Raw genomic sequence first — 21,498 nt, forward strand, 5'->3', positions numbered from 1 at the left:
TGCCCTTTGCCAGCTGCCTTGACTGCCTTCTCCAGATGATCACAATCCAGCCCGTGGCCTGTTCACTCACCTGCAAGTGCGATTATCAATCATTCAGCTGAGATCTGCTTCTCAAGTGAACTCCCTCGGCAGTCGCACTGAAGAAAGAACTGGAGAGTAACTTGTAGACATAGGCCCTCAGGGTCCATGCCATCGCACCTGGATGCTCTCAGAACCGCTTTGAAACTACCACTCCAATCAAGCTCCCAACCTGTGGAGCTGAGTTCTGACTCCATGGAAACTCCTTGATGCTGAAAGACTCAGTCTGGCCACCATGACCTCATAGTGACCAGGCCACCCATAACCTCACAACACGTGACTCAGGAATACTATACTGAATGAATGCATTACTCACCCCAGCCAGAGCCCAAACCCCTCCTCTTGGAGTGTCCCTGCCCACCTAAGGGGACTCTTAGTCATCTGCTCACCCAAATCCTGCTCTCCCTGATAATTCAGCAATAGGAAGAATTCCAAGTTTCAGCCCAGCATGAACAGGGAAACACACCCCTAACATTCGGTGACCTCAGCTCCTTGCTTAGCAAGACCCCTTTCCTAAGGATCTGATACATGGGAAATGTCATCCTCTTGTCATTACCCAGAGCTTGCTATGACATCAGGCCCAAGGCCATGCACCTGACATGGATCACACCCGTGAGATCTAGGTGTCACACACACATTATGCAGCTGAGGGAAGCTGAAGCTTGGTCACTGAGCAGAGCTGGGACTCTGCTTGGAGGTAGTGCTCGTGATGGGGGATGTGGGGACTGTGATCCTCTGGACCATCTCCACAGCACAGATGGCAACAAGGATGTACTCACAGGTCTCTTGAGCTAGTAACTGGGATGTTCTCCACAGAATTCCTCAGCACAGGGCTGAGGGTAGGCCTTGATGTACAAAGGCCCTAGCACCATAAAACTCTAGCCCACACAGCAAGACCTTGTCTCAAAACAAATAAGACCCAAACACTTAACTTTCAGATTTCTTTCTAAACCCAGAGACAACGGTTTTTTAGAAAATAGGATTTATTATCACATTTGAGGTGAACACAAGGACTGTTCCAGAAATCTTTTACATATATTATCATTGACAAATTGGCTTTCTTTAACATATAGGAAAAGCAAAGCCTGCCAGGACACACGTTCCTCCTCAGGTCAGTATGCGCATGGGCAGGTTTCAACACAGGAATTCACATTGAACAGACAGCCCCAGCTCACAGGTCTGCCCCCAGGTTCAGCTGCTTCTATCCCACGGGCTCCCTTCAAAAGTCCCAGCAGCCAACCAGCAGGATTCACAGTAACTAGGAGGAAAGGCATTGATCTCGAAACTTTCACAAGAGCCCTGAGTTATGTATCAGAAGCCAGGCTCAGGTCACACACAGTACAGTGCAGTCAGTGTCAGTTTCGCTTCTATGAGGAAGACAACATTAAAAGCAACTGCTGTCCCCTACTGGTCAAGGAAAAAGTCAGGATCCTTCCCTGGATGCTAACTAGTCAGCAGGTCAATGTCCAAGGCACACATGAATGGCAATCAAGGGAACGCTTGCATGGCCCAGAAACAGGATCTGAGGAAGGATGGTCAGTTGAGAGCAGCCTGGTCCTGTGGAAGACTGTGTGGCTGAGTAGCCTTCTTCATACTCAGTAGGGGATGTGGCCACAAACAGTCCTTTGGGTCACCTGTGCTTGGAGCACCGGGGTGAATGAACACACGGCCGGCTGCTACTGTCCTAGCGCCTTGGCTGGGAGTCAGCTCAACTGGCCACAGTCTGTGATGACAGTTAGCTCAACTGGCCACAGTCTGTGATGACCACCTTCTTAGACGTCCTCCCACTTTTCGAGCCGTAAGATTCTATTTTCTTCACGACATCCATGCCCTCTTTGACATGGCCGAACACAACATGCTTGCCATCCAGCCTGTGAGGAGGGTTGAACTAAGTGAGAAAACGCCCAGCACCCTGGCTACCCTGTATAGAATTATTTGCCAAAGGTACTAATTCTCAAAGGAACACACACACACACCAAAGCTTAATCGAGCTTTGTGAGCTTCCCAGCCGCACTCCAGGGGACGCTGGGCATGTTCTGTCACCCTGGGCTTTGACCTGGTACCTTGATCTGAATCTTGGTGACCTTACCTATGAGAAGTGAGCTTTACTTATTTTGCCCAGGAAAATGATGGGCACAAAGCTGCTCAAACAGTGAGGTAAGACATTGTCCCAACAGACTACTTCAGCAGGCAAACTGAGAGTCAGGCCAAGCAGGAGAAGCCTGGAGGTGCTGAGCAGTTCCTGATTTTGAGTTCCAGGAGCACAAAGGGGACTTGGGCAGAACTGCAAGGCCCATTAAGGCTTCCATGACAGGAGCGAAGAGTGTGGAGCCACCAACAACATGCCCAGTCCTGCCTGGCAGCCCTGCATGGCTTGGATGACAGAGGCTAGCAAACGCCATCCTGCCACTTAGGTTTCTTTCAAGTCGTGCAAGCGGGCTTTCTAAAGTTCTCAGCTGCTGCCTCTCAAGTCCGGGGACCTGAGGGCTAGAACACCGAGGACTGTTGTTTAGTGGAGGTTCTACCAGGAAAAAGGCATTTCTAGACAGCAGGGGGCTGAAAGGTGGGGAGCTGTGTGCAGCTGTGCTAACGGTGTTCGAAGGAAACTTGCCTCAATAGCTAGGAGTCTACAAGCATGTTCTGTGGTGAAAGCAAGCCAAGAAAGCATCAGGTTAAGCCAGGCAAAATGGCTTCTACTCAAACAGTGATACTGATGCACCTTCCCAAATGTGGGGTAGAGGAACCCTTTTGTGTGTGGGGGGTAGAGGAACCCTTTTGTGTGTGGGGGGGTAGAGGAACCCTTTTGTGTGTGTTGGGGCTAGAGGAACCCTTTTGTGTGTGGGGGAGGGGTAGAGGAACCCTTTTGTGTGGGGGGGAGGGGTAGAGGAACCCTTTTGTGTGTGGGGGGGGTAGAGGAACCCTTTTGTGTGTGGGGGGGTAGAGGAACCCTTTTGTGTGTGGGGGGGTAGAGGAACCCTTTTGTGTGTGTTGGGGCTAGGCTAGAGGAACCCTTTTGTGTGTGTGGGGGGGTAGAGGAACCCTTTTGTGTGTGGGGGGGTAGAGGAACCCTTTTGTGTGTGTGGGGTAGAGGAACCCTTTTGTGTGTGGGGGGGGTAGAGGAACCCTTTTGTGTGTGTGGGGGGTAGAGGAACCCTTTTGTGTGGGGGGGAGGGGTAGAGGAACCCTTTTGTGTGTGTTGGGGCTAGAGGAACCCTTTTGTGTGGGGGGGAGGGGCTAGAGGAACCCTTTTGTGTGTGGGGGAGGGGTAGAGGAACCCTTTTGTGTGTGGGGGAGGGGTAGAGGAACCCTTTTGTGTGTGGGGGGGTAGAGGAACCCTTTTGTGTGTGTGGGGTAGAGGAACCCTTTTGTGTGTGTGGGGGGTAGAGGAACCCTTTTGTGTGTGTGGGGTAGAGGAACCCTTTTGTGTGTGGGAGGTAGAGGAACCCTTTTGTGTGTGGGGGGGTGCAGGTACAACACAAATCAAATTCTAGTCAACAGCACCACTGGGAAGCATGGGTGCGACATAGTCAGAGAACAGCCCAAACTGTCCCTTAATATTTTCCCTGTCTCTCAGACAGACATACAGTGAAGAGCAAGTGGCTGGACCAGAGCAGATGGCCCAGCTGCACACTGCCCTTCCGACTATGCACAGACCTCCTCGGGCTTCATTCTCCGAGGCCCTACAGTGTGAACTACTCACCAGTCTGTCTTTATTGTGCAGATAAAGAACTGAGAGCCATTGGTGTTGGGGCCTGCATTCGCCATGGACAGGACACCTATGAGACAAACAGAGAGGGCTGTGTCAGATGAGGAGGAACTGCCTCTGAGCCGCTGCTCAGAACAGATGGTTCACATTCATCAAGGAGGTGTGAACTTGCAGACGCAGGAACCAGAGGGAAGCAGTGCTAACATCCAGACCCGGGAGCTGTGTGCCTTGGCTGCCAACTGGTCTTCTATGGAGAGGGGCGCTGGGGTGGAAGGGCCGCAGGGATCTCAGTGCGAGTGTTCAGTGGATCCCAAGATAGGGTCTCTACACTTTCCCACACTCTGCCTTGGATTCTGCTTAAAGACTCCCCAACCAAGTTTCCATTGGGAAATTTGGTTTTTGTTTGTTGAAACAAGTCTCAAAATGTAGCCCAAGATGGCCTCAACCTTTAGGGTCTCCAGTTTCAGCCTCCCAAGTACTGGAATTACAGCAGAAAGGCTGGCTTTTACAGAGTTAAAAGTGAGAAAGTCCTAGGGAAACCCAAATGAGCTGGAAAGGCTGAACTGCCTGGATGCTAACAGAAGGAGCATGACAAGATGTCAGGCAGCTGTGGACTACAGCTTCCCTGGGTGGCCAGGTGTGGCAGCATCCAGACGGCACGGAACAGCACAGAGCACTAGAGAGGGGCTCACAGTCCCACATACCTGGCCCCACATGCTTCAGTGTGAAGTTCTCGTCAGGAAAGCGGCTTCCGTAGATGGACTTCCCTCCCGTGCCATTGTGGTTGGTAAAGTCACCAGCCTGCACAGAGAATACCTTGTAACTGGTTACCACACAACTGGCAGTGTGGGTCCCCTGAAAAGGCAGCCCAACCCACCCAAGGCCCACCCTCAGGCAAAGGGGCCAACAACCATCCAGTGCCTGAGATAAAACAGGCAAAGCTAAAATCAAGCCTCTGGAGCCACACCAAAACAAGTCTGCTTTCTTGTCTGAGCTAGTTTTTCAGTAACCACATGCCTGAGGTTCTGATTTTCAACCTACAATTCCTCAGAGTTACAAGCAGGTGACCAGGGGTCCTGGTCTCAGAGTTGGGCTGGAGGGGAAGACCAGTTCCCTAGGCTGTCCCCTCTTTTGCCCCAGCATCACTCTCCCCAAGGTCAAGCCCAAAGGTTTTGCAGACACATGACACAGGGGAGCTGGGAATCTTCCTCGGAGAGCCTGAACAGAAAAAGAGTACAGCAGCAGTTCCTTTTTTTTTTTTTTTTTTTTTTTTTTTGGTTTTGGTTTTTCGAGATAGGGTTTCTCTGTGGCTTTGGAGCCTGTCCTGGAACTAGCTCTTGTAGACCAGGCTGGTCTCGAACTCACAGAGATCCGCCTACCTCTGCCTCCCGAGTGCTGGGATTAAAGGCGTGCGCCACCACCGCCCGGCCACAGCAGCAGTTCTGTGCCCAGTTGGTAGTCATGACCACACCGTGGTTTCTCTGAGACAGGACCCTTCAGTGAGAGGTGTGAGCTGCTCTGTCCAGCTAAAGCATCCACAGATACCAATAAGCCATCCCCAGTCATCTTGCCTGTGCCTCCAGAGGCCACTACTCTAAGCCATAAAGAGTTCTCCCAAACTTCAAGCCCCTTCCTGAACTCCAGCTACCGCCTTAGTGCCTACCTCACCTACCAACCCCAGGGGGAGCTGGGAACCTCTGCAGCAGAAAGGTCACAGAACTTGGCTGGGTTCAGCTAGAGCCCTGTCCACCTCACCTTCATACGCAATGTATAAACAGAGTGTCAGCAGGTACAGTCCCAACCCCCTGTTTACTTGGTTACAGTGGGAAGAATAGGCAGATGAAACTTCAGAGAGGCCAGGACATCTACGCCCATCTCTAGCTCTCCTGGTCTCATTAACCCCTGACCTTGAGTTTGCCCAACAAGTTTTTGTTGCAAACACCTATCCCAAACCTGACACAGCAATGCTTACATGTATGCAAAACAGGAAGAACACGTGACTAAAGAACACATTCGTTTAACTGGGAAAACCCTTCACTAGGAAGGCAACTCCAAGTCCAAACGTGTGTAATCCCAATTTAGCCGCCTTCCTCCCATTCGCTCTCTTCTCCCATGCCCAGTGCTCAAGGGCACACAGAATGCTAAGGTTAGAGACTGTTCTACTCCGGTGCCCCTTCAAAGCCTTAAAATCCACCCCCATCGGCGGCCTTCTGCTGTGTCCCTTCCCTGCTTGCTTATTAGTGATCCTGGGCATCACCACTGCCAGCTCTGTTCACAGCGGAGGCCGTGTAACTGTTACCTGGCACATGAAGGATGGAATCACCCTGTGGAAGGTGGAGCCTTTGTAGCCGAAGCCCTTCTCACCAGTGCACAGGGCTCTGAAGTTCTCTGAAGAAAGAGGGAGAGGCAGGTTAAGGGCAGGTTACTCCTCCCTGCCAATCCTCCCCCCCCATGAGCTGTGTGTGTGGAAGGACCCTGCCTCTCCTTGTGAGTTCATTCCTGATCACCCCCTTCCCTGCCTTGACCCAGTGGCAAACACTGTGACTAGAAAACAAGGCCAGCCAGGGTACCAGGGCAAGCAGCCCACAGACTATGTACCTAACCCTGACCTGTGCCAGCCAGGGTACCAGGGCAAGCAGCCCACAGACTATGTACCTAACCCTGACCTGCGCCATCATGCTGGAACTGGTTGGAAGCTATGTCTGGGAGCTTTCACAGGCTGTCCCCTGGTTCTGCGATGTCTAGCTACCCTTGGACTGGTTAGCAGAGCTGACAGCAAGGTTCAGAGAGGGACAAAAGGCTGCCTCAGGGAACCCAGCGGCTGGGCATATGTTGAAACTCTCATTTTCCAGCACTTGGGAGGCAGAGGCAGGTGAATCTCTGTGAGTTCAAGACCAGCCTGGTCTACAAGAGCTGGTTCCAGGACAGGCTCCAAAGCCACAGAGAAACCCTGTCTCGAAAAACCAAAAACCAAAAAAAACAAAACAAAACAAAAAAAAAAAACCCTCTCATTTTATCATAGTCTGAGCCCTTAGCCCTTATCCCCTCCTCTAAGCCCATCAGCCTTGCCTGACTCACTTTCCACCTCTGCCTTACCTGCTGTCTTTGGCACAACATCTGCCTTTAGCTACGGGAAGGAAAAGGAACAAAAAAGAATGGTTAGTCCAGAAGCAGGTGTAGGAAAGAACCCCCTCACCATTCACACCCAGCGGTCAAGGCACAGGACCATTCTTTTCCTATGACCTCCAGCCCTTCTAGAACAGCCAAAGCAGCTATCGTTTCTGGCAGCTGCTTCCTGAACCCATGGCTTGCTGGAGGCAGCCTCGATTTCTTATCTATCAGAAGAGACCAGTGTCATCCAGGGCCACTTTCTGGGACAGAATAGGCAGCTGGTGGCCCTCAGCATGAGTCCCTGAACCAAGAGTATCATAGTTAAAACCAGCTGCCATTCCTCAGTGCAGAGAGAAACTGAGGGAAGGAGGGGACAGTTAAGGAAAGACCGTAGCCTCACGCTTGCTTCTTGCCTCTCAGCTTCTCTTAAGAATCCCTTGGTGCTGGTGCACGTTTTTATTCCCAGCCATCTGGAGGCAGAGGCAGGTGGCATCTCGGAGTTCAAGGCCAGCCTGGATTACAGTGTGAGCTTCCAGGACAGCTAGGGCTACACAGAGAAACCATGTCTCGAAAAAAAAATTACAAAATAACATCGAAAATCCTTCTTCAACAAAGGGAGTTAGGGATGGGGAAACGGAGGCTTAACAATAAATACCACCCCCTTCCCCATCCCAATAAATCGGTCAGTCAACACTAACCGGTTCCTTTGTTTAAAGTGGAACAGCCTGAAGGCAGCTAGGGCCTCAGACCCACCTTAGAGACTATTTCCTACTTTTCTTTTTAAGTAAGGGTGGAACAGGAGCTATTGCTGAGTACGGACTTCAGAGAGTGTGCTGGATTGGGCTCCCGGTCGAACCACCTTCCCATTAGCATTCCCCAGGCCTACTCCTAAGTAGCCAGGAGTTGGGGGCGGATCCGGAGTGCGTGGGGTGTTAAACTCTGGCCACTACGTGAGCACCCAGCAACACCTGGACCTGAGACACCCACCTCAGAGCTCTGGGTCCAACCTCGGACGCAGAGGGTCTCAGAAGCCCAACCTCGGCCCTGGCGCGCCAGGAGTCTGACACTCAGCGCGCTCTGACCTTGACCTTTTCTTCCACACCCCCCCCCCCCCCCCCCGCCTCCACACTCCTCAGTGTGTGGAAGCGCCCTGGAACAAACCTAACTGAAGTCGCCTCTCTGAGACGGGGAAATTGAGGTCCAGGGTTTGGAAGTGAGAGGCCCAAGGTCACCCGGCGTGCTAGGCACAGAACGGTGACCAAGAAGTAAAGTTTGCCCTACGCCCAAGCCGATCGGGTCCAGGGTCCTCACCTCCAGCACCACGCGGCCGAGAGGCTGCCCATCGGCGCCCACGTCTAAGTACACGAGAGGGTTCCGGGAGGAGGAGTTCGGGTCGCGTGCTCCGCTGTCGCTGCAGGCGCGGGTCGCGGAGAGGAGCAGCGTTGCGGAGCGCTGGCCAGAGAGCAGGCCGACCAGGCGGGGGCCGCAGCGCAGCGCCAGCATCGTGGTAGTGGATCGGGAGAACGCGCTAGGAAGAAGGCACAGCAACCACAACCAAGGTCACACGACCCAGGAAGCGAACCTAGGCCACACGCCCGCCGCTTTTATTGGTCGGCTGGCTTCGGGACCACGCCCCTCCACTTACGCCTCCACCACGCCCCCTCAGAGCCTGTTCGATAGCGACTCCTGCTGGCTTCATTGGGCAACACAATCAGTTCGTATGTCGTGCCCCAGCCACCAATCGGCGCACACAGAGCGGGAAGTCCTTTGAAAGCGCCTCTAGACAGAGAGAGATGCTGACCCTGAGAGTCAGAAAGATGTTCTGAGGTGGATTAGAAAGGGAGAGATAATAAAAAAGAACCGACAAGCAAGGATACCGTCTAAAACATACACAAGTGACCCCAGGCCTCCAGATCCTTTGCTGCTAGAGATCCGACCCTCCACCAGCAGGACTGAAAATGCAGCTTGCTCAATGGTGCATCCGCCAGGCTTCAGTCTCAGGATGATCCTCTTCCTCAGCTCGCACTGACAGCCCTTGTCTCCACCACCTGCAGCCAGGCCGGGAAGGTGCTGGATTAGGTCTACACCCACTAGCACTCACCTGGAATACACCTCTTTGGCAACTGTACTGCACCTACAGGTAACTTAAGCAACCAATCTTAAGGGATGCCAGGAAGTTGGCAAAAGGAAAGGCGCTGCAGGAGAGCCAGAGCCAAGGATCCAAGCCCTTCTTAATTGTGCATAACAGCAGCCCGGGAAGCAAAGGAATGCCAGGAAATGAGGGCACAAGAGCCAGCCAACATATTTGGTCTACAGTTGGGAAACTAAGACTCAGAGAGAAAAAGTTTCGGCTAGCGCTAGAGACCCCTGGTTCCCTACTGCTGGCTTGCACCAGCAGTTCTGCAAGGGGGCACTGGGAAATTTACCCTGCTCTTTATTCACACCCGTCCTAGGTAGAAATAAACGAGAGAAGCACTTGTTTACTGTTGAACGCTGTGCTGTGGACAACAGTGATGGGTCTAGCCTAGACTAACCGATGTGGGTATGACATCAGAGTAGTTTGGGTCTGGGTGAGTAGAGGGATTTCTACTTCAAGATCTCAGTAGCCTAAGAGACAAGAGAAGGAGAGGAGTTGAGCCTTGGGAGTAGGGGAGCCTGGCATGCCCCATCTAAGAATCAGCTTGTGGGAAGGCATCCAGCAGGCAGGCTGGTCCAAGCAAATCCATGAAGTCAGGGCATGCTCCCTGCGTTACACACACATACCAGTTGGACCCCTCTTATATATATATATATATATATATATATATATATATATATATATATATATATATATTATATATATATATATATATAATATATATAATGTATACAATATTCTGTCTGTGTGTATGTCTGCAGGCCAGAAGAGGGCACCAGACCTCATTACAGATGGTTGTGAGCCACCATGTGGTTGCTGGGAATTGAACTCAGGACCTTTGGAAGAGCAGGCAATGCTCTTAACCACTGAGCCATCTCTCCAGCCCAGTTGGCCCCCTCTTATGAAGGTTCACAGCCCAATGCTTTGTCAGCCCAATGCTTTGTGCTACTAGCATGGCGGGTTGTTTCCAAGGCCCCGAGTCTAGGGGTGGACCTCACCCAACCTCACAGACTGCTTCCTCATAATTTTTATTTTATGGACATGGGTGTTTTGCAAGCATGTATGTCTGTCCTGTCCCTTTAAGAGAAAGCCCCACCCACTCACCCACCCCACCCCACCCCAGTTGTCCACCACTGAGGCAGGCAGATTTTCTTTGGTTGTTTGAGACAGGGTCTTGCTGTATAGACCTGAATAGCCTATAGCTCACTAAGTAGATCAGGCTGGTCTTGAACTTACATAAATTCTCATGTCTGTGCCTCCCAAGCACAGGGACTTGGGGGGGGGGTGCCACCTTGCTCAGCCTGGGAATTCATTTTAAAATAAAATTAAGCATGAAATGAGCCATGAAAAACATATCCAACACCTGGACAAGGCAGGTGCAGCGTGATGGCTCACGCAGGTGTGTGCGGCAGGGGCCAATGTTGCGGCCATCACATAAATTGGGATTGTCTAGAGAGACTGTGCAGGAAGTGCTAAGGTGACAGCAGGTGCCCTCTGTGGGCACAGGATGTGGTTCCGTCCTGAAGGCTGTGTAGGTTCCTAGAGGCATTTCATCTGCTTTTGCTTCTTTGAGCCTCAGTCTCCTCATCTGCACAGAGGAGTGAGTAATTCATATCTCAAAGAAGTGTTCCTGTTAAATCGGATAGGACTTGAACATATGAACGGGTGAGTGAGAAATTAAGGAATGAATGAATGAGTGAATGAATGAACGAATGCCTTCCTATCCAGGCCTTACTGGCAGTGGTTTCTTGGGTTTTGAGGCAGTCTCCTTCCACTATGTAACCCACACCAGCTTCAGACTTATGATCCTCCTGTCTCTTGAGCACTGTAGTCATAGGGTGTCTCACCATGTCCCGATAGAAGGGTGAATTTGAAAGCATGGTGTTGGGACCTTACTTGGGTTTTTTTTTTTTTTTTTTTTTTTTTTTTCAGTTTTATGATTGAGTTTTGCCCTTCTCATCCAGGACTCCCCTAGGGGAATCCCAGTCCCATCCTTGCCCACCTGGCACATCGAATTTGAGGGCTCTACATATGGAAGTGTAGACTTTAGCCTTTAGTCATCCACACGCAGCCAGTGAGGCCAGTCAGCCTGGGCTGCGTCTTTATTTCAGGGAGGATACAGGGGCTCTAAGTCATGGCAGGGGAGGCTGCAGAGAAGCTTAGCAGAGCTCTTTTCACGGTATAGAAAACAGTTAGACTCAAAAAGTTATTCTTCCCACCCCACCCCTGTGGAGGCAGGCAGTCTGTACACTGCTTCAGGTGATCCCTGGGAGACTCACACAGTTCTGTGAGGGTGGGTTTGATCTAACCAAATGTTCATAATGACCAAAGCACAGCCAGTGGAGAAGGGGCACCCAAGATCTTTGTGAATCTGTGATTTCTTCTCTGAGCTTGTGTTTTGTTCCTTCAGCCCCTCTCATTCATTCTCTCTCCTCTGAATGTGTCTTTCTCTTACACACACACACACACACACACACACACACACACACACACACACCACTATCTGTCATATTACGGAGAGACACAAACAGCCTATCAGGGGCTCCTGTGGAGAGGAGCCAAACTGTCAGAAGCTACATGCAAAATCTTGGACATGTGTCTTCTGTAGTCTTCCAATCACCATGTGTTTGAAAGCTGGCCCTCACCTCCAGAAGTGCCTTGGGGTAACTCTTCCTCCAGCTCACTCTGGCCTGCAGCCTCCTGCCAGGTGGCCCATGGCAGGACGCCTGAGCTACAAAAACTGGAACAATGTATATTCGTCATTTGAAACCTGCAGCTCTAGGTAGCTAATCCCGAAAGCATCCCACGTCAGGCACAACCCTTAGAGGATCCACTGCCCCATACTTAACAGTTACTGACCTGCCATCTCAGCAAGTTTGTGTCACCAGCTGCCCTTGGCTGAGACCACATAGGCACAGGCAGGGAGAATGGGCTTAGCAAAACAAGACTTGTTTGTCTCTTGCTCCGCACAAAGCCAATTTATACTGTTTCTCTAAAGGAAACGAATAGGAGATTGGGAGAAGGGGAAAGGGGTGCTGGAGGAAGGTATAGGGAGGCTAAGCTGAGCTGCTTAGGGATAGCCGCTAACTTATTGACACCATATAGGCTTTGCATCAAGACATCACCCCTAGCCTCAGAACAGCCCTGGAGATTACTATCCCTGTCTTACAAGTGAAAGAATGGAGACCCAGAGAGGGTTAACTCTTCATCCAGGGTCTCACTAGAATGAAGTAGAGAGTAGACTTCCTGCCCTCTTATCTTAATTGTGTATTTTTCTGCAGTATCTAGTGGGTCTATGTGACGCCTCTGAGGTAGAATGGTCACAGATGCCATTGCTCCACATAGCCTTTGTTCAGCTAGCCTGGCATTGCTTAGTCACATAGATTCATGACCCCAGATAGTCTAGTTTTTCAGAGACAGGGTCTCTCTATTCACCACTGGCTGTCTTGGAACTTACTATGTAGAGCAGGTTGATCTTGAACTCACAGAGACGCACATGCCTCTGTCTACCCAGTGCTGGAATTAGAGTTGTGTACCACCACACCCAGCCCAGCTAGTCTTTGTTTGTCTGTTTGTTTAGAATAGGGTTTCTCTGTGCCACAGCCCTGGTTGTCCTGGAACTTACTTTGTAGGCCAGGCTGGTCTTGAACTCACTGAGATCCTCCTGTATCTGCCTCCCAGGTGCTGGAATTAAAGGCATGTGCCACCACTGCCCAGCTTCAGCTAGTCTTGATAATTCTGTAAAGAAGGCTCCCAGGAGCCTTGAACCCAGGCCCAGTTCAGTGCACAGGATGTACTCTCCTCCCGTGTTCAGACCTTCTTGGCCTAGAGAACCTATACCACCAGTCCCCAGCCACATAGCCTCCAATAGCTGAGTACCATATAAGCCTGCTGCCCCGAATACACTCATGTTCACAGTTCACACCCAGAGCAACAGGAGCCAGCCCAGATTTACTCTTTGTGCAGGCAACTTCTCCACCTCACATACTTTTTATCCTTTACAGTGGCATTTTCAATGCTCTGGTATCCCAAAGCAAGGGGCCCACTGCCAGGTTGCCTACGCATGGTGCTTGGGCTTTTGCCAGCGCTGCTTGATCTTGCCTGAGCTCTGCCCACCACAGAAATCAAGAGCTTGCAGTTCTGCAGCCTCCCTCCCTTCTTATAGTCTGTTGGCACATGCGGTTTTCTTCAGTCTACTGACCGGGTCCTCTCAGTCTTGCTTATAATAATGTTGGAGGTCTTTCCTTCCTCTCGCCATGATGTTTATATGCTAATCAATCACCACTGTTACCCACCACTGGTCACCAGTTTCTGTCTTTTCTTCCTATTAGAATAAGGCTGAGGTCTGGGTAAAAATAATGACAGGTGGTCACTGCAAGCACTTAAACTGTGTCTCTACCCTTGCCTGGCCCTGGAGGACACATTCTAGTGTGACACCACTCTTTATGAGTGTGGCCTCTAAAACATACGGGAGGGACATGAGTCAGTCAGAGCTAACTGGCTTTATCTAGGACTAAGCATGCGGCCAACAGTCTGATTTCTGGGCCAGCTCTGCCTAGGACCTGAACTTGACTCCTCCTGCTAATACTGTTGTTGTTGAATTTTAGTAAAAAGTTCAGTGGGTCAGGATGAGAGAACTCTCAATCTCTGTGATAGGCATCTCTGATATTTAGCTTTCCCCGGCTGATTCCTAAGACAGAGTGTATATATCACAGGTCCTGGGCTCGTCCTCTATGTGGGAGACCACATAGAGGCCTTAGCTCTATGGGGACTGTCTAATAATTCAGCAGAATTGGCTCTAGAGGAAGGAAACAGGGACCCTGTGAATCAGGGTGTGGAATAGATTGTATTTATCTGTTTGCTGAAGAGGGGAGTAGGGCATGTTGCCACTTCTAGAGAGGCAAGTGCTACATAGAGACATGGTCACAATGCTCCACCACAGGCCTGACCAGAGCCAAGTTTGCACTAATTTAGCTGAAAGAACTTTCCATCAATTGGCAATATTGCAGTGTTTTGAAGTAATAAACTCCCCATGACACACTTACAGCATGTGTGGTGACCCACAGTGACCTAGGAGGCTCTTTCCAGTTCTCAAACTGTGACTCAGACCCTTTCAATGGATGCTGTTAGAGAAGCATCAAGTGCAGAACAAGGCCTCCTCTAAATGCAAGGTCAAAGCTGTCTATTGACAGACTGCCCAACAAAGTGCAATATGAAACCACAAAAGCCAGGAGGAAATGTTGATATAGTTGCTGGTTTCAAAATAGTCTGTGTCTTCTAAGCATGAAGGGTAAGGAAAGGCCTGGAAGTGTTTGGAGACACTGTTCTTTGCAGTTCTCATTACTATGGGAAAATATTTAACAGAAACAACTAAGGGAAAGGCAGCTTGTTCTGGGTACAGTCCATTGTACCAAGGAAGCCATGGCAGCAGGGATACCTGTGGCCAATGCAGAAGGAGCACACAGTGGCAAGTCTTATGTCTTGGTTGGTCAGGAAACAGAATAGGACTGGAAGCAGGGCCACCTTCAGTGACCCACCAGCCAAGGTCCTACAGTGCTGTGGGACAATGGCTTTTTATCCTGTCGCTTGTATTATTTTTAATAAAACACTGATTGGCCAGTAGCCAGGCAGGAAGTAGAGGCAGAGCAACGAGAATTCTGGGAAGAGAGAAGTTTCAGTCTGTAGTCGTAACCCCGCCTCAGAAGAAATAAGATGAGACTACCTCGCCGAAAAAGGTACAAAACCACGTGGCTAACATAGACAAGAAATATGGGCTAAGTTATAAAAATTAGTTCAATAAGAAGAGCCTGAGATACTGGGCCAATCAGTTTATAATTAATGCAGAACTCCCCCAAACATGGCTACCACCTGTTAGCCGAGTGTTCAAACACATCAGGCTGTAGCAGACATTCAGACCAACCTTAACAGCGGCATACCTTTAAAAACCCTTCTGTGATGCAAAAGGTGCCATAGGCACAACCTGTGTTTCTGTCTTTCTTGTTTTCCTATCCATCCACATTTTGAGTAAACACGCTTCAGAAGTAATGTCAGCGATGTCAGTGTTTAGCTTGGATAATTGAACAAAACTTTAGGGTACAGATGATTCATATTTGCTCAGTCAGCCTTCCTAGCCAGCTTGTATCTTTATCCACGTTAGACTTGCCAAAGACTCTCAGGTGGAAGAAAGAAGGGAGTGGAAGAGAAGAGAGTGAATGAGTGAATTAGGGAAAGAATGAGAGAGAGAGAGAGAGAGAGAGAGAGAGAGAGAGAGAGAGAGAGAGAGAGAGAGAAAACCTCAGACAAACAGAACTCTAGCCTTGTTACTGAGTAGATCCCAAGTACATGAAGAGTCCAGAGTGTCTGTCCCTTGTGTGTCTGGGCAGGTAGACTCCCAACACTTCCCTCCGTGTATTAATTACTGTTCGGTTGCTGTGGTAAAACAGCATGACCAGAAACCGTTTATGGAAGGATGGGTTTATTTATTTGGGCTTAGGGTTTCAGAGAAAAAAGTGACCACCATGTTGGGGAGGCATAACAGCAAGTGGAGGACAAAGCTGCAGGAGCAGGAAGCTGAGAATTCCCATCTTCAAACAGAAGCACAAAGCCAAGAGAGTGAGCTGGAAGTGGTACAAGGCTTTAAACTCTCAAAGCCCATCTCTAGAGACATACTTTTCCAAGCCTTTGCTTCCTAAACTTCCCCCAAACAATACCACCAACTGATCAGGTGCGATGGTGCACATGCCGCTTGGGAAGCATTCTCTGGGAGACTTTCCCATTTTCCATCCTCTGGCTCTTACACGCAGACCACACAGGTGGTAGAGATGGTGCTTCTGAGGCAGAGAGGGAGGACACAGCCCATGTGTCATCATCGCCTGTGCACACGGCTGTGTTTCAACCCGTCAGCAGCTTTTATAATTCCATCTGCTGGAAGGAACACCAGAGCTGACAAAAGACTAAAAGACTGTAGGACAGGGACGGGGTAGAGCGCTTGAGAAAGTCTATCTGTGTAGCCTGGATCTCAACCAGCCTGAACTGGGATTACAAGTGAGAGCCACCATGCTGTCTCCAAACATTGGTTTTAAAGAACAATAAAATTATACGTGTGTGTGTGTGTGTGTGTGTGTGTTTGTGTGTAGGTTTGTATATGTGAGTGTTGGGTGTCCATGGAGGCCAGAAGATATCAGTTTCCCTAGACCTTGAGTTCCTAGTGACTGTGAGCGTCCTGATGTGGGTGTTGGGAGTGAAACAGATCCTCTTCAAGAGCACCAAGCTCTCCTAATTGCTGAGCCATCTCTCCAGCCCCCAAGGGATGCATTTTTAGGCTGAAGTTTCCATGGTTGCCTTGTGGCACAACTGACCCCATCCCCAAAACCCAGCTTTTTGCTCTTTTACATCATTCCTTTGTTCTTCTCTGCAGGAATTGTGGTTGTCAGGATGTGAACTTTTGGGATCTCAACATTCCAGACTTTAATCTTTCAGAATTGTGATTTTTTTTTAGGATTTAGAAATTCTTATTTGAAGCCTTTCAGTTTCTAAGGTTATGACATTCTGGACTGTCTTTGAAGGTTAGGATCAGCTCCACACCCAGCCAAACCCCTTACTCCCTCTCTTTCTTCTTCTTCCCTCCTACCCTGTCCCTCTCTTCCCATTCCTGTCACTCAGTATCACCCATGACTCACAAACTGGCCTCTCTCTCAGTCTCCTGCTCCCGCCTCCATCTCTTTCCCTCATGGGAATTACTCTCAGGTTAATCCTGGAGAAGGCTGGCTGCCACCCCACCCTGACTGTTCCTCACCCAGCTTCCTGCCTAATGGGCTCTGCCTGCTGCAACATGCCACTCCTCCGTGGACCTCACCAAGGTGGCTTCTGAGTAGCTTTGTGACATGAAAAACATCACAGGTTCTGCTCTATCTACTGACCGGAGAAGTGCCAGCCTTCCTGTCTTGTGCACACTACAAACGGCTGGTTCTGCTCTGTTGGGTGCCCCCACAGGCCTGGGGAGATTCCCTGTCAGTCTTTGGAGATAATGGATTGTCTTGCTGGAGTTACTGTAATTCCATAACTGTGGGAGGCTTAAAACACAGAACCATATTGTTCTCCAGTGCGGGGGGGCTAGGAGCGAGGACCCTGCCCCAGCTTCTCCTCTCTCCCAGTATCTCTTCACATCCCTGCCTGCATGACAACCTGTCTGAGGTCGAAATTTCCCCTTCTTAATTTGTTTTTATTTTCTAGTTTTAATATTTTCTTGAAACAGGGTCTTACTGTCTGGCTGGGGCTGGTCTCAAACTCAAGATCTCAAATCCTAAGATCACAAGTGTGCACAGACAGCTAAATATCTCTCTCTCTCTCTCTCTCTCTCTCTCTCTCTCTCTGTGTGTGTGTGTGTGTGTGTGTCTGTCTGTCTCTCTCTCTCTCTCTCTCTCTCTAGGACACAGATTCAATTGGGTTAAAGATCCCAATAATAACAGCATTTTAAATATGTACAAAACCTTATTTTCACTAAGTCTGAGGTTGAATTTAGGGTTAGAACTTCGGGGGGCACAGGACGCCCCCCCCCCCCAGCAGGGCCTCAAAGCCTCACTTAGTTTTAGCGAAGCAGCTCCTTCCTGCTCTGCTTGTGGCCCACTGGTTGTCTATAGACAGTCAGATAAGGCACTGCCATAGGCAAGTCCAGCTTCAAACTGGGTGTGGCCTTTGGCTCTTCCCCCTCTTCCTGACCAGTCCTCATCCAACTCACTCCAATGCATTTACTGTCTTTAACAAATGGTTTTTTTTTTGTGTGTGTGCCAGGTTCACACACATGGCAAGAAGGGCCTGGTCCTTGCTCCCAGGATGTTTTCAGTGAAAGCAGGAGGAATGTATCTACTGTAACAGACATGATCTTCTGACAAAACTGGGAGCATGGGGGTGGGGGAGAAGGGAGGGAGGAAGGGGAGAGTCGCTTGGGGGAAGGACAGAGACAGAGAACTGGTCACTCTGTAGGAACCTTGTTTGTAGAGGCTCTCATCCAGCCTGGTGCCAGCCTGGCCACGGGGTCCAGCAGCTGCCCAGAACTGCTCCCATAAACCTTCTCTCCAACAAAGGGCCTGTGTCCTCAGGGCAGGTGCCTCCCAGGGAGAAAGGGAGCAAGGCCTTCCAGGGAGCTTTGGATGATTAGATTCAGAGTGGCAATGCGGTGGGTAAAAGATGAGATCAGGGCATTCTTTGTGGGTTTGTTTTTACTTTAAACCTCTCTTTCTGGGAAGAGGTCAGAATGTGGGGGCAGAGGCCATGGCAGGGCAGTTGAGGTGTATCTGAGAAGCTGGTGTCCAGAGTCCAGGGTCTCCGAGAAGGATCACCACTGGCCCAAGGCCCTTCCTCTTTCTGTGACCTGATCTACCCGAGACCAGAAACAAACAGTTGAGAAAGACATCCCATTTTCCAGCCAGGAAGGAGAACTTTCATTCTCATGGCAAATGATCCCCCGTTTCTTTTCCACTCCCCTCCCTCCCTTTTTCCTTCTCATCCTTCTCTGTTGACTTGTCTGAAACTCCTGGGCATATCCAGGGCCATCTCCACTGCTAAAATGAGCCCCACAGGATCAGCCTTCTAATGCTCGCAATGATCCGTCACTGTGCCCCCTGGGAAATACTTCTCTAAATACAACCGGGTCACAGCAAGATTTAGCTCAATGCTTGGGCGGTGCCATCCACAATTTCAGGTCCTATCAATAACGACTAAGCATTTAAAATGATGAAGGTAAGAGGCAGCGTTTCTATGCGAAGCTCAGACCTGTGGTAACTGGACTCTACAAATATTGAAAGGAATGTCACAAATCAAGGACAAGCAAATGGAACTTTCAGGGAGTAATGATTTGATAGCCACAGACTTCAGGACAACATGACAGGGATCAAAATCTGTTCAGGATTTTGTATATGTTGTATTTTCCCCAATAGGTCATAAGATCCTTGAAGCCTTGTTTGTCTTACTAACTCCTCCACCCTTCAAAGCTTACAGCTGGCCACCTGGAGGGTGGCAGTTAAATATTACAGAGACAGATAAACAGACAGACGAAGGGACGACAGTAGAGGTGGTGAATGGTAGGGACTGGATACCCGGGTGGGTGGATGGCTGAGCGGGCAGGTAAACTGATGGAAGGACAGATGCATGGGTCAGCCTGGATGATTGGAGGAAGGACAGATGGAAGTTGGAGTGAACCTGCTGGCCAGTGCCAAGCCTGGGCTTTTCAAAGATTATCTGTAAAGGACAAAAAGCACGAAAGGAGGCAAGATGAACGGTTTAGACTATTGACACCAATAACATCTACCATCAAAAGACTCATGCAGAAAATGATGTTAGGGGCTAAGGATATAACTCAGTCGGCAGAGCGCTTACCTAGCGCACACAAAGCCCTGCAGCTGTTCTCCATCTTAGCACTTGGGAGGTGGAACCAAGAGACTCGGAAGTTCAAGGTCATTTTTTGTTTTGTTTTGTTTTTTGTTGTTCAAGACAGGGTTTCACTATAGCTTTGGAGCCTGACCTGGAACTAGCTCTTGTAGACTAGGTTGGCCTCAAACTCACAGAGATCCACCTGCCTCTGCCTCCCGAGTGCTGGGATTAAAGGCTTGTGCTGCCACCACCACCCAGTTCAAGGTCATTTTTGGCCACATAAAAGTTTGAGGCCAACTTGGGTTATATGAGACCCTGTTAGAAGTGAGGAGGGGTGAAGGAGAAGGGGAAGAATAAAAAATAAAAAGAAAGTTGAGGCCAGCCATGTCTACAGAGAGAACTCCAGGACAGCCGGCAATACACACAGAGAAACCCTGTCTCGAAAAAACAAACAACAACAATAAAAAGAAAGAAATGACACCACAAGGGAGGAGACATTCAAGATCCATTCATCCACCTGACCAGTGGACTATCTAGTATAAATAAAGAATTCCTGTAAATCAACAAGAAAGGTAAAGAGCCCCGCAGACAGCAGAGGAAAGGCTTGAGCAGTCTTTTATGATGGCTCACAAAACACCCAGGTGATTCCTAAGCACGTGAGAGGAAGGCACACCGTTTCCTTAGTCATCAGACAAGCAAAGGCCCACTGAGGTCACTGTAAACACCTGCACAGCAGCCAGAATGAACAGTGCTGCTGGAACTTTCCTACATTACAAGTGTGGGCATGCATAGGTACAGTCACTATAGGAAACCCTTAGCAGCTATCTAGTAAAGTCAGAAAATATGATCATGAATGGCCCAGAAAGTTCATTCCCAGGCACACATCCAAGAGAAGGGTCTGTGCATCCCACACAAAATGTTCTACATAAAGTTAACAAGAACCCCAAATTGGAATCAACCCAAATGTCCATGAACAGTATAATGCTATCACTCCCACACAGTGGAATACTGCACGGCAAGGACAAAGGACGTGCTACTGAGACACACAGAAGCACGGATGACACCCATAACCACTATCTAGAGAATACAGCCTGTGTGTAAGCCGTGTGTCCATCCTGAGAAGTGTAAGAACAGCTAAAACTAACCTGTGGTAACAACAGTCAGGATAATGGGGGGGGGGTCACTGGGCAAGGCCACAGGGGAGTCTTCTGGAGTCCGAGAATGCCTCCAACTTGGGGGAGTGTGTGTGTGTGTGCTGTGTTTTGTGTGTATGTGTGTCTGTGTATCAGACTCAGCCCTGAAGATCTATGTCCTCTCAATATTTTCATATTAGATTTCAAACACTTCCTTTATCTTCGGAGAATTGAGTGTGTGGTGTGCAAAGGGGAAAGACGATGGTGCTCGAGAGAGCACAATCTTACCCTTCAAAGACTGTGCTTCTCAGGGCCGAACCCCGGGCATCTCGAGACAAGGAACTGTATGAAAAGAGACTTGAGTTTTGCTGGAGACAAATTACTGAGGTCTGTGAGGAAGCCTGTGAGATGGGAAAGATCATCACAGATGGGACTTTCCTGAAGCTGTGCCCCAGGGATGCACACCTCACTTGGGGAGGCGTGCAGGTAGAACTGGGACTTCAACACCTCCTGCCCCACCTTGATATGCCCCAGAGAACTCATGAGCTTCCCACTTCTCTTCCAGGACTCTTGGGTCTATGTTGGCTACTGTGCCAGCTGGTGGGGAAAGGAGTCAGGTGTCCCTCCCCTGTCACAGCCTGTCTCTAGGCTGCCAAGTGGCTCCGTTTACAGGTTCTAGGTACCCCAACCATCAGATAACTCAGGGCCCTAGCAAGTCTATGCTGTTCCTCCCAGAAGGAAGCACATCTGGAAACTTGAGGCCTCCCTCTGATGATGTCATGGAGGTCACCTGGGCTGCTCTTCTTGTGAATCAGGTTGTGTCATGGGATGCTGACCCAAGTGGCAACCTGTAAACCTTCCCTGTTAAAAGAGCAGCAAGGGCCTGGTTTCCTTCGGCAGGATGCCAATGATGGTAAGGGACTAGACTGAGGGGTTTTCATGGGTGTCAAGAGGGAAGGCTTGAG

General features: G+C 49.7%; 1 protein-coding gene across 1 annotated transcript; it reads right to left on the bottom strand.

Moving 5' to 3' along the window:
- Positions 1-1,063: 1,063 nt before the first annotated feature.
- Ppif (peptidylprolyl isomerase F) lies at positions 1,064-8,463 on the bottom strand. Its single transcript, XM_057770124.1, has 6 exons — positions 8,207-8,463; positions 6,881-6,911; positions 6,084-6,172; positions 4,489-4,585; positions 3,779-3,854; positions 1,064-1,949 (listed from the first exon to the last, which is right to left on the bottom strand). Exons 1-6 carry the CDS (start codon positions 8,396-8,398, stop codon positions 1,814-1,816), a joined length of 621 nt encoding a protein of 206 aa, XP_057626107.1. The 5' UTR covers positions 8,399-8,463; the 3' UTR covers positions 1,064-1,813.
- Positions 8,464-21,498: the final 13,035 nt, after the last annotated feature.

This window comes from Chionomys nivalis, chromosome 5 (genome assembly GCF_950005125.1).
Source record: "Chionomys nivalis chromosome 5, mChiNiv1.1, whole genome shotgun sequence".
Classification (NCBI taxonomy): Eukaryota; Metazoa; Chordata; class Mammalia; order Rodentia; family Cricetidae; genus Chionomys; species Chionomys nivalis.

Coding starts and splice junctions, on each gene's coding strand:
- Ppif (XM_057770124.1), bottom strand. CDS start 8,398: ATGCTGGCGCTGCGCTGCGGCCCCCGCCTGGTCGGCCTGCTCTCTGGC. Junction 6,173..6,880: donor TGTTGTGCCAAAGACAGCAG/GTAAGGCAGAGG, acceptor CTCTTTCTTCAG/AGAACTTCAGAGCCCTGTGC. Junction 1,950..3,778: donor TGCACAATAAAGACAGACTG/GTGAGTAGTTCA, acceptor CCCTCCTCACAG/GCTGGATGGCAAGCATGTTG.